The sequence below is a fragment of the Lissotriton helveticus genome, chromosome 3_1 (assembly GCF_964261635.1).
Source record: "Lissotriton helveticus chromosome 3_1, aLisHel1.1, whole genome shotgun sequence".
NCBI classification, from domain to species: domain Eukaryota; kingdom Metazoa; phylum Chordata; class Amphibia; order Caudata; family Salamandridae; genus Lissotriton; species Lissotriton helveticus.
In genome coordinates, this window is record NC_136061.1 from 1,536,244,890 (window position 1) to 1,536,258,626 (window position 13,737).

At 42.9% G+C, this 13,737-nt stretch overlaps 1 protein-coding gene across 1 annotated transcript in view; it reads left to right on the forward strand.

The window, feature by feature from the left end:
- The window catches only part of DDX6 (DEAD-box helicase 6), a 222,894-nt gene that overhangs the window by 25,794 nt on the left and 183,363 nt on the right, over nt 1-13,737 (forward strand). Inside the window, exon 3 of the mRNA XM_078682219.1 lies at nt 153-216. Within this exon, the coding sequence (XP_078538345.1) occupies nt 153-216 (64 nt within the window). The remainder of the gene's footprint in view (nt 1-152; nt 217-13,737) is intronic.

Sequence of the window (13,737 nt, forward strand, 5' to 3'; positions counted from 1 at the left end):
ATAAATTGAGTATCTCCAATTTGCTTTTTGGTTGCAATATAAATGTGTTCCGTAGCGTACATTTCGTTCGCTGGTGTCAAATTATAGATTTGTATGACTATACAACATTTCTACACCTTCTGACTTGGCACTTTTTTTTTCTTTCTCTTCAGACCTGGTGATGATTGGAAAAGGACTTTAAAACTCCCTCCAAAGGATCTACGTATTAAAACATCCGTAAGTATGGATGGTTGATGGTTAAGATCTGTGTGCTGGTTAATGAGCAGATTTTCACTGACTGCAAATCATTTGAGTTCTTTATTCTCCACAGGAATCAGCTATTTGAATTTGAATTACAACCTGTTTCTTGGCATGCCCAAGTCTAATTGAGCATGTGTGAAGTTAATTTTCTATTTTTTGATAGTTGGGGCACTTGCCTGACTTGTAAATGTATTTTCTTTTGTGTAGCAAAGCCAGATCAGCTTAAGCCGTAATTAGACTCGTTTTTTATTAATCAGGTTTAGAAAGTTGATATCTTAAGTCACCAGCTTGCAGCAGATGTACATGAAGATCTGTGTTTATTACTGAATCGAATTCTATGCTAAGACTGTTTATTGTTCCCAGGTGTATGGGTACTAAGCTATGTCCGAGAGCAGACTTAATGTTTATTATGAATATAGTAAGACTACTTGGTGTAAACATAGTATTGAGTTGGAGTGATTTCTAATAATTCATGCTTTTAGTGATGTTGCTATAGGTAGGGCTAAAATGTCACTAATGTTTATACCATTTTAGACCTGATGCAGGGTGCAGCTGTGACTAGCAGTTACATTGTTCTCTAACAAGGGTCTCCACCAAAGCCATAAACTGCGGACAAGGCTTGCAAAGTGCATTAACTTCTAAATTGCCTGTCCCACAATTTACAATTGGTGTTAGATGTAGGAGAATTGACGGTTGCTAATGTTGCGTAGCAGGTGGATACAAATTTCCTATTTTCCAACTTCATGTCTGACTCTACCAGTGAACCTATAAAATAGTTTGTTTGCATTGGAATGGTTTTTTGATGAGCAAATTAGCTTTCCATATAGGGATTTGCTGTGAAATGTCAGTCTTCTGTGAAGCGTGACTAAAACCAATTGTTATGAGGTGTAAGTACTACAGCTGTGTGGCTAGCAGTAATTGCTACCACTGTCTGTGTGGAGGGAAGTTGCTAGTGCCATCAGTGCTTTCTTCCCCAGCAGGAGATTTTATGTTCCAGTTAGTCACTTGATGGTCAGTCTGATATATTTCTGCCCAAATTTCCATTTTGTGCATAAAGTGATTATTTTTTACCAGAAATATTTTTTTTACAAAGGTAAATGGGGCTCATAAGAATCCAGTTTGGACTTTAGGTGCATTTTGAGCGCACTTGCGGCATTGAAATGTTTGTGCAGCTCAGCTCTGAAACAAATTACCGTGGCTTCTTTTCTCCTGTATTTAAGATGTCTTTAAACACATTTCCCTTTCATCTTTCGCCTTTTTTGACTGTACATTGGAACGTTTTTTTTCTCCAGGAAATTCTGTTTTCTAGTTGTAATTTTTACTGTATTGCTGCTATTTATCATTGGTTGAAACACAGACTAACATAACAAGTTACTATAGTCTACACTGTAGGAAACCTAAGCGTTAACCTCTAGCACGCCGATAGATGGCTGGGGAGGGGGTTTTCTTTTCAAAAACGTTCGACTGCGGAAAGCATGAAAATGCAACTGTTAATCTAGTCTGTGAGGAAAGATTTGTCAATCCTTTTCCCTGGTACTGGTAACCTCTGCATGGATCTGCTTGGAGCCATAAAAGACCTGTATGGAGATTCACCAATATGCCAAGACCGCCCAACTCTTGAAAGCAATCTGTGCTCCAGACATCCAATGCCTCAAACTTCACTTGCACATCATCCAGAACTGGATGAATTCCTGATTGCCAAGCGCACTGAACAAGCCTAGCTCAATGACCTGAACGAAGACCGCTTCAAACACCAAATTAGAAACAATACTAAGTCACTTGGAGTCCCCCTCGACGCTGCCTTCACCGTCATGGGACACCTTTCCAAAAGACTGCCACATATCTGCTCTGTTCTAAAGAAATTGACTGTTTCTCCCAGAAAGTAACTTCAGAACTACTGTTCAAGCCCTCCTACTTCTGCATCAGGATTGTGATAACTCCTACTTCTTGGCGTCTCAGACTTCATACTGGCACCACTTAAGGGCATTTATGGCCACAGTAAGTCTTATTCAGGCATGAAAAAATATCACTACACACCCCTGATAGAACGCCATTAGCTCCCCATGCTGGCCCTCACCTTGTTCAAGGCAATTACAGCTTATTTTATGCATAAGCTCGCAATCTCTGGTGGCTCTCCGTTAGCCAGAGCACCAATTGTATTGCAGACTAAGAAATGTAAAACAAATAAATCAGCCGTTCAGTCTATGCACCCCAAGTTTGGAATATGTTATTATTTATCAGGAGTTCCCCCAACACTGCTATAATTTAGGAAAGAGTTGAATGTGCACCTCCTTAAAGAACACTACATCATAATGTACTAAAAGTCAGTCCAGCTACCTCAATCACACTTTGACTTCATGCTTATGTTTGCCCCTCTGCAGCACTCCACTGCCCTTTGGCTAGGTCTGCGCTATAGAAACGCCACATGCATACCTACCTTTGGGGTGAAGAATCTGCTAAGGAGATCATGTGTTCGATATGTTTATTTCAGGCACGAAGTATTTGTGGATGCTAATCCTTAAAAGTAAAAGGCAGGCTTTGTTGGTCGATAACTCTGTTCCTCAGTGGCTGGGCAGCTTTCACAAGTTTTGAATGATGCTGTAGGTAATCTGTCAATCACAGGTGACCATGAAGGAGGGTAGAAAAGTGAATATGCTCATGTGCAACTCATTAAAGCGCAAGTTAACTGGATCTGTAGCATGTCTTTCAAAATGTTTGCCAACAAGGTCCAGATTATCTCTTTACCAGGCTGTTTCAAGTCTCTTAGCAAAAAAAAGATGAAGCTCTATCTGGATTCTCACCTCTACACTGAACATTGGATTTTTCACATCACCTGCTGTCTTTAGGCAAAAGTTGAAGACCTGATTGTTTGCTTAAGCCGGTCTTATTCACTCGGTGCATACAACCTCAATTAGGTTAAGTGGAATGTTTGGACTATATTTGCTCTCTGCTGTAAAGTCATACATGGACAGTTGAATTTGGTATACAATCTAAATTCATCCACTAATGTGTAATTTTGAGAGAAAAAAGGCTATAACTGGAGTTTGTAGCCTTTTCCTTTGTTATAGGGAACCTCTAGTAAGTTAGTCTATGTGCTTTGTTTCAGGGAAGTTGTCCTGTATTATAGGTTTGCTCTGATAGGAAACTTTATGACCAAAACCTTGCCTCCACTCCTTGTTTCTGGATGCCAGGTTTGAACATACTGCAGTCTTACAGGTGGAGTTTTCATAACAATCTTACAGCTGGCAGGAGACTGAATCTATTCTATTTAGAAGAATGGATCATTTGATGTATATTGATCTACTTGCTATGTTTCCTAGCCCTTCCTCAAATCTGTAATTGTAGACATTGTATTGCCAACATTGGTCATCCACAAAGTGAGTCTGCACATAGCTCAAGGCTGGCTTCTCTTGAGCAGGAGAGCTTGGTTAAGGGGTTCTGAGGAGATGTGGTAACAGCTCAAAGTGGCCCAAACCTCAAAAGGCCACGCAGTCTCCCCTTCAGATGGATGCTGTAACTTTGATCTGGCCCTTAGGTTGAAGCTCATAGTATTTAAGGCAAGATTACTTCGCCATAAGCCAGGAGTCTGTGCTTCAACCTTGCAAGTGTGCTTCAACCTTGCAAGTTGAGCTCTTGGAAAAATTAGCTGATGGTCTACAATAAAGATGCACAGCCCTTGCAAAACCTCTAGTCCCTTTACTGTATTTTCTTCATGTTCTAGCCTAGAAATGTGTTCCTGGCATACCATAGCTTGTCATGAGCTCTTGGACAGTGCCTCACTCTGCTACTCCACTGCCAAAATGTTCTTATGTTGTCTTGGGTGCTAGTCATAGCAGCGAGACTGGGTTTTGTTCACATGAACCAGCAGGGAGTTTCAGTAACCCACTGAGGAGGCTTTCTCTGATCCAGCACACACTGATATTGGTCAACAAGCAAGACTGCCTTATTGCTGTGAATTGAAGTAGTAAATAGGATGCACTTTGTTGGAAAAAATGACCCTAGAGTGGTCCCCATTTTAAGCCTTTAAGTGAAACTGCGAGCAACAATCTCCTTTTTAGGTCAAGCTGGAGATAGCAATGCAAAGCATTGCGTCCAGCTCGACAACTTATGTCGCCTGTCTCCTGGGAATCTGAGACGGGGGTCGGCACGCGCGGCGATAGGTTTCTGTGGACGCGCACGTCCAGGCCGGCACCGTGCACATCTCCTGCCTCCGATTCCCAGCAAGTCAGCACACAGCACACAGACACACACACACACCCACTCCCACCTCTCCCACGGGCTCACGCGCGCATTCACAGCCCCCCCGACCCCACTCACCGGGTCTCTTGGGCTCCTCTCGTCCCGCGGTGGTGGCGGCTGCACGGATTGGTAGGCGGCGGGGGCAGGCGACTGCAATGTGCCTCGAGCCCCCTCCGCTTCTCTCCCCAGACTCCTGGTTTATTTTTATTGCCATCTCTTCGTAAGACGAAAGACCGACCCGCCTTTGTCCCAGGAGCGTCCCTGCCACGGAAAGCTTAAAGAGCTTTCAAGCACGTTTTTGCGACGTGGCCCCTCCTCCCCACCACTGAGGGTAAACCGGAAGTGTAGGAATGCTGGGGGATGTAGTCCCGCCCCAGCAGAAGGCAAGTTTATGCCCGGGGAGCTTTAAACGCTTTTAATCACGTTGTTGCGGCATGCCCCCTTTGTGCCCTGTGCCACGGTAACCTTACATCGATTTTAATTGCGTTGGTGCGGCATGCCCCCTCCCTCCTATCATTCACAGAGGGCAAACCGGAAGTGCAGGAATAATCAGGGGCCACCTCCATCCACCTTCTTGGGCAGCGAGGTGCCCCTTTCAGAAATACATCACTGGGGAGAAGAGGCAGCGCTGAGAGGTGAGTGCGGGGACGATTAGTGTCAGAGCATAACTTGTATTAAACTCCCTGGGGAGCACCTTTCATACCCCTTGAAAATGCAGTTGCCAGCAACCTCAGCTGGGCATCCCTCCTGGTGGGCATCTCCTCCACCATGTGCCCACCAGCTCCCGAGGCGTGCCCTCTACCCACATCCCATGCCTCTCACTCTTGGTGCTCAGTGAAGGATGCGGACCCGCCCCTCACTTTGCCGTCACCCTTGGGATGGTATGTGTGTGGCGCTCTAGACCACGGCAGCCTCCGGGAGTTGTGCTTGGGAGCACTTCTAGGCTGCCAACCTGCACGCATCGGATGCCCTGCAACGGCTCTTTGTACGGTATGCAGCGCTACATGCAGCTCTTGTCCTGCTTTAACCTTGTCTGTCACACGGATGCTGAAACTGTCGCCCTGTCTCGTTATCGCGCCCCACAGCTCAATGCTATTGCTCACCTATCCGAAACATGTCACTTTAGTGCTCGCTCGAGCCCCAGCGTCTGAGCACTGTGATCTGGAAGCCCTTGCAGCCTGGGACTAGACAGCACGAGAATACCCGCTGCTTGTTTTATAGGCTAGCCAGTAAATATTATAGCTCTTTACTAGGAGGTGCTACAAAAAGGCAAATGGAATGCAAGTTCTGACGGAATACGAGCAAGCCACTGGTCACTTCCTTAAACCGCACCGCCATGTGTGCACAATGATAGCGCTAGTATAGATATATACAATAATTACCATACCACGCAGGGGGGACCAGCCAGAGGCCACATCTGCCCGATCGTTCCCGGACACTTCTGCAATATTTTAGAGGCAGCAATGTAAAGAGGTGGGTTTGTGTGCGCCTGGTACGTGACTTTTTACATCTCCTTGGCGCTTTCACTTTACCAAACCGCGGCGCTATGGGTGCCCAATGATGTACATTGCGGTGCTTTATATTCTGGTTTGATAGCTGAGCGTACTAGTGTGCCTACGAACTGCAGGAATATGTGCCACACCAAATAGTCATAGGCTCAAATTTGTGCTAGTCCGCTTGGTTTATCAGCCTCCCAATGTTCATAAATCATTTGTAAATAATCAGACACAGCACTTAATCTTCCAGTGCTCAACACACATATATATCCTTTACACTTGCCATCTCGCCTTTGTGTGTTTGTGTGCGCCTGGTACGTGACTTTTTACATCTCCTAGGCGCTTTCACTTTACCAAACAGCGGCGCTATGTGTGCGCAATGAACACTGCACTCAATGCAACATACACTCCATACACTCCAAACAGTACCACTCAGTGCCACATAAATATATGCTACATAATTACACAGCTCTAAATGCAACATACACTCCAAATACCACTCTGTTGCCACATAATTACACACCACATAATTACACTGCACTCAATGCAACATACACTCCAAATACCACGGAGTGCCACACAATTACACGCCAAATAATTACACTGCACTCATTGCAACATACACTCCAAATCCAACTCAGTGCCACACAATTACACACCACATATTTACACTCTACTGAATGCAACACACACTCCACACAATACTACTCAGTGCCACATAATTATATGCTACATAATTACACTACACTCAATGCAACATACACTCCAAACAATACCACTCAGTGCCACATAATTATATGCTACATAATTACACTACACTCAATGCAACATACACTCCAAACAATACCACTCAGTGCCACATAATTACACGCCACATAATTACACTGCACTCAATGCAACATACACTCAAAATACCACTCGGTGCCAAATATTTACACGCCACATAATTACACTGCACTCAATGCAACATACACTCCAAATACCACTCAGTGCCACATTACTATATGCTACATAATTACACTGCACTCAATGCAACATACACTCCAATCAGTGCCACATAATTACACTGCACACAATTACACTCTACTGAATACCTCATACACTCCACACAATACCACTCAGTGCCACATAATTATGCTACACAATTACACTGCACTCAACGCAACCTACACTCCAAATACCACTCAGTGCCACATAATTACTCTATCTATCGCCCTCAGTCTATCTGTCTATCTATTGCCCTCACTCTGTCTATCGCCCTCCCTCTATCGCCCTCCCTCCATCTATCGCCCTCCTTCTATCTATCGCCCTCCTTCTATCTATCATCTATCGCCCTCCTTCTATCTATCGCCCTCCTTCTATCTATCGCCCTCCTTCTATCTATCGCCCTCCTTCTATCTATCGCCCTCCTTCTATCTATCGCCCTCCTTCTATCTATCGCCCTCCTTCTATCTATCGCCCTCCTTCTATCTATCGCCCTCCTTCTATCGCCCTCCTTCTATCTATCGCCCTCCTTCTATCTATCGCCCTCCTTCTATCTATCATCTATCGCCCTCCTTCTATCTATCATCTATCGCCCTCCTTCTATCTATCATCTATCGCCCTCCTTCTATCTATCGCCCTCCTTCTATCTATCGCCCTCCTTCTATCTATCTATCTATCGCCTATCGGACTCCTATCTATCTATCGCCCTCCTTCCATCTATCTATCGCCTATCGGACTCCTATCTATCTATCGCCCTCCTTCTATCTATCTATCGCCCTCCTATTATCTATCGCCCTCCTATCTATCTATCTATCGCCCTCCTTCTATCTATCTATCGCCTATCGGACTCCTATCTATCTATCGCCCTCCTTCTATCTATCGCCCTCCTATTATCTATCGCCCTCCTATCTATCTATCTATCGCCCTCCTATCTATCTATCTATCGCCCTCCTATCTATCTATCTATCGCCCTCCTTCTATCTATCGCCCTCCTATCTATCGCCCTCCTATCTATCTATCTATCGCCCTCCTATCTATCTATCTATCGCCCTCCTTCTATCTATCGCCCTCCTATCTATCGCCCTCCTATCTATCTATCTATCGCCCTCCTATCTATCTATCGCCCTCCTATCTATCTATCGCCCTCCTATCTATCTATCGCCCTCCTATCTATCTATCGCCCTCCTTCTATCTATCGCCCTCCTACTATCTATCTATCGCCCTCCTACTATCTATCTATCGCCCTCCTACTATCTATCGCCCTCCTACTATCTATCTATCGCCTATCGGACTCCTATCTATCTATCTATCGGACTCCTATCTATTGCATCACCACAGCTTCACTCGGCACCACCACATCACTCAGGGGCACCACGCTACCACAGCATCACTGAACGCCACAGCATCACTGAACGCCACAGCATCACTCGTCGCCACCACATCACTCTGCGCCACCACAGCATCAATCTGTGCAACCATTCAACAACTGGTTCAAATGTTCTCTCAATGTTTCAAGCTTTATTACAAATGTCACAAGAAGATGTTAATATTTCACTTCTGTTCTTGGATTTTCTTAATAATAAAATACACTGAACATAATCTTCACAAAAGTTTAAGCTATTGCCATTCTAAATTACAACAACTTTTATTTAAGTATTTAAAAAAATTAAAAGCCATTGTTTTTTGTAATATCAATACATCTAAGTCACGTAAATACAACACATATTGCATTACAAATGCTATAGGTGTCACATTTGCGTTGTAAATGACAAAGCTATTAATTTCGTTATTTTCAAAACCAACACATAAATAAAAAAATTGTCATTTACAATACCAATAGCTCAAACTTTCCTAATGCGAGACCTATTGCATTGCTAATTACAGGAGTTTGACAATGGAGGTGTGTTCGTAAGGCTTTCATTAATAGCCAAAATAGCTTTATACTGCTGAGAGGAGAACAAAAGCTTGGAGGCTGAGCTGTTTGTCTGCAGAGTCAGAACCTGCCCTTGTCTAAAAGAGGTATGGTGGTCTAGCAGCTACCCAGCATTGTATTTTTCTGCTGGATCTACTAAAAATATTTATTCATCCTCTGGTGATTTACTGGTCTTTGCACTTGGTCAAGGATAGGCTCAGCAGCTCTCTGGATGTTCAATCGTTAGTTTCAACCAGCATTCCTAAAGGCCAGGCTGCCTAATGCACATTACACTTATCAGAACATACCTTTTATGTCTGAGTTATATGCATGGTTTGTAAAATACTTTGTAAACTTACTAATTTAAGGGCCTGTGCCCTCTTAAATACGTTCCAAAGTAAAGGGACATCGAGAAGAACAGACAAAACAGTACGCTTTTTAACTTTTTGCTGATCTCTTAACAATTGTGGGTTTTATATTGATATCTATAGCAGACAGACAATTGCTGCCTACTGCTGTGTACTAGCATGTTTGTTCTGCTCAAGGTTTTGAGGGAACTAGCCAGAGAGCATTGCATTTAAAAATGCAGTATTAGATCACATAGGAAGGTTTGTGTTGCCTCTTAGTGCAAAGTGGAGTCATTCATGACTTTTAAAGGGTCCTTGTGCCTTCTTTTGCTTCCTGGGTTGGCAAGTGACTTGTGGCAGAGATGGTCGATAACTAGGGCTCGTAGAATATAGTTTTTGTTGTAACAGTGAGCATTCCAAGTGCAACTCTAGGCGTAGGATCTCTTCTGAAGTGGAATGAGATGAGGAATGTAGGTATAAAGTATCTGATATCCCAAGATAGTAGCTGGTAAATTTTGTTGCACCTTTGAAGGAATGTTAAACTTGTCTTCCTTCAAATTCCCAAAGCCAAATTGTAAATTTTAAATATGCCTTCAGGTTAGACTGCAACTACAGGTCCTGTGCATCCTCTGATGCTAAAAGTGTGAGAATCATACAGAAGTATGATAAATAAGTTGTTTAACCATGTGAATTAATTTTTTGTTTCTTCCCTTCCTTTAAACAATCTCAGATGAATGCCACTTTTAATATTCTGTGATCCCATAAACGGACGATTGTAATGATTTTAATTAATCCAACAAAGTTTCTCACTCTCATACACAAGTAGAACTATTACTTGAGAATTGAACATGGGTATCCAGATTTCTTAGGAAATCTAGTTAGTCTTTCCAAACACCCAGTTCTCAGTGTGGGCATTGTCATGGTTTCCTCTACCAATAGCAGGGTTTTTAGAAAAGTTTCCATCTTGAAAGTCAATAATGGAACTTATTTACTTTGTAAGTGTCTGCGTGTCCTTCCTTGATAGCCAAATGGGGGTATGAAAGGTGTCACTGAAAATTAAACTGAAGAATTGGTGATTTAAGTGGGATCGAAAGTCACAAGATTACTCAGACCAAATTCCCTCCTTTTCTTGGGTAGCTTGGCAGGCTCTGAACAGTTTTATGAATTGCACTTGTTGCAGGGTAGCTTAAAAACAGACTCCTCTTGGCAATGTAAAACCAGATCTTTACTGTTGCAGCAAGGAGAGCGACTGTCCCTACACAGGTAAACCAGCCCCAATTTGCTACTTCACTGGCAGCTTTTTTTACTACCCAGTCAGACGATGCTTATTACAAAATTTTAAAATTAAGTAAGTTACTCACTGGTTACAAAATATGAAATTACCCGTCACCTTAAACTTTAACCTCATTTTCTATACATACTTTATTGCAGTTCTAACGATGCTTAGCAAACTAAGTATTCTACTTTTGAATGCATGTGTATTTGTGGTGAATGCATATTTATTTGTGCATGTGCTTTATCATTTTTCTCCTAAGACCTTTATCAGAAGCTGTGTTTCTGTATAATTCAGTCTCCTGCTCCTATTGTCTAAACATGTTTCAATCCATTGAAAACACAGAATAGGTGCCGGTGTGCCTGTATGTGAAGGCCATAAATTCCTTCAAGCTTGCTAAACATAAGATTTTCTTTAACTAGGACCTTAGAGGTCTTCAATTGAACTCTTCACCTTTTACTTATCAGCACCAGTTTTTTGTACTGTACTGCTCTTTACACAAGTATAGATAGATGTGCGACGCTCTATACTGATTACTGTGGTGCCGTTTTTTTTATTTTTCATTCCTTCATTATCATTCCCTCCTGTAGTTATTTCAACTACTGGTTCTAAACCTCGGTCTACAATTGCCACTAAGTGATGTGTTTCCCTGAGCATCTACTACACGTGTCTTAACTAGAAACATCCCACCTGCCGTTATACCAATCCTTCTACAACCTGCTAGAACTCATTGGATAGTTTAATACACAACTAGTAGGACCCCAATAGCTGGCAACAAGGCTCAACCGTGCCAACATCTAGGATGGTAAAAAAAGAACACCATTGGGTAAGCCAATTATCTTCCATTTTCTTCTGTAGATTATACAGTGTTCGTATGGCCTCTGACAAAGTTCCATTGTCCGCATCATTTGCTGGTACATTAGTACAACAGCAGTTCCTATCTTGGCACATACCCCTCTTTGCCTGGCTGTCATATGGTCAAGTACATTACAGTGCTACATTGTCCCTCTCCGATCACTCGTTCTTCCTTTTTGGCATTAAATCTATCTTTTGTAGTGTTGATGCACTGAAGAAGCTCCCAACGAGTAATCTGCTACCATCGAGCTGTTGCCTTAGCCTAAACAAAATGCTTCTAAAGAACAGCTGTGCATCATTAAACAACCTATACTCTTGAGGAACATCGTTTAGGTAGTAGTGCCATAATACTCTGCAGTTCTTCCTTCAATGATGTGAAAAACTTGTTGGACACCTCAAGGGGTGTTCATGTAAACTTGATATGTTAACTCCAGAAATGACCAAAACCGGGGCGTGCAAGATGGAGGCCTCTCCAGCTAAGTGGTAACTAGGTGTACAGCACTTATCCACACCTCCAGTAATGGTCCATGAGGCTGAAGGTGCCCCCCCCCCCCCTTTGCTTGCTGGCTTGATCTATTGTGGCTCTACAGTTAACTGTTTCCTACATGAACGGCGCCATTTCCTCTGAAACACAAAAAACGGCGTTGGTCTCATGGCTGGCTTAGGACTCGCTGTACTATCCATCCAAGTGCAACATGCAATATTGTTGTGCCATATCCGCACAATTTCTTACTGCACCCTACTAACATCCGTACCACTGCATAAAGACATGACTACATGAAATTTCAATATACGAATGCCAATGATAAGGGGCACAAACTGATCGAAGTTTCTTTATGCATGCTGTCTGAGCCTTAATGTCCTGACTATCTGTAAGGGTATATAAAACTTCTGCTGAAGTCCTATTTGTGGATTTGACTGGAAAACTAACTTGCTACTTTGACATGTTAGTTGCATTTGGGCCTTAGTCCTACACAAGCCGAGATGCAATAGACCTAGAGCTGTGCTTCAGGGTAAATCTTCAGCTGAATATAGCCTATCTGATGCTTGAGCATGAGTAATTGGAGAGCAAACAAAGCGTGATTCAGTGGTGCTTTCTGAACCTTTGAAGCATGCTGATACATCTGCTAATCTGGCATATACACTATGGGACACGGCATGAATAGAGTTGCCTTCGTAGGTGTGTGAGATTAGAGCTAGGAGATGTGTTGCTATTGAAGAGCAGTAATGGAAAAGATATTAAGATCTGAAGGACAAAAATACATAATGACCGTTCGGCGGGGGGGGGGGGTATTTTTATAGTCTTCTTCCCTCTTCCATTTACATTGTCATTGACGCTTGGCGTGATGCTGGTTTCAGACAAAGATCGGGCAGGTGGATCCAAGTTTACTGCCATCTGTCTTGAGGACAGTGGGTGGGGTGGGGGGGGGTCACCATGGTCACTGTAAAAGTTGTCGATCGGACCGTTTCCATTTGTGACATTTGCGAACATTGGCAATAGTCTATGTGCACAACTGGGAGGTCTACCTCAGCTGTTGCGTGCTTCTCCTTCCCTTTGGTTACCGGTTTAAAAATGAACCTTGATTAATTCATAGTAGTAAACGTGCATTTCATTTAAGATTCTGCTGTTTTTTCCCTGTACATTACTTCTAGTGGCAGGTATCTGTACATTCATAGGCCTCCCTGTCACTATCTGAAGAGGTGTCAGGAGGCAATACTATCACTTCCTATGCAACGTGGCACATAGCTAACTAATCTTATTCTTTAGTTGCTGGTAAACAGAGGATAGTTTGTTTTATCCCTAACATTGCTGTTCTCCCACCTTATCGCTTCTGGAATTTTCCTGCTTGGAATCACCTCAATCAGAACGGTAGCAGCTGACTTGGCATCACTTTGGATACATGGTCCTTTAACCCATCGGGAAAAAGGACAAACTAAGATCTTGATAATTGTTGCACCTATCTAGCATGTCTACAAAGTCAATATGTAGAGATTTAAACAGACCTTGTGGTCGTGGTATTGTTGAATTTATCACTTTCTGTGTTGGTTGGGGGAGAATTGTTGGCAAACGTATGAAAGTACATGGTAAGCATCTCCTGCAATTTGGGGATCAACTAGTCTTGTATTAGCATAGACAAATGATCTAATTAAATAGGAGCTGGTAAATGCAACTGACAAAGAACTGTTGTAAGTAAAGCCTGAGACATCACTGATTTACTTTTAGATATTTGTTTACATATCAGGTTACCCCCTGACTGGTAGCAGCATCTAGCTGCCTAGAACTCTCTCGTGGAGTGCAATTCTCTAAGATGCAAACACACTGTCTCCGCATAATGAAGCGTGATGTCTGTGGTAGTAGGACTCAGTTGGTGAGGCAGTGTGAGCTACCCA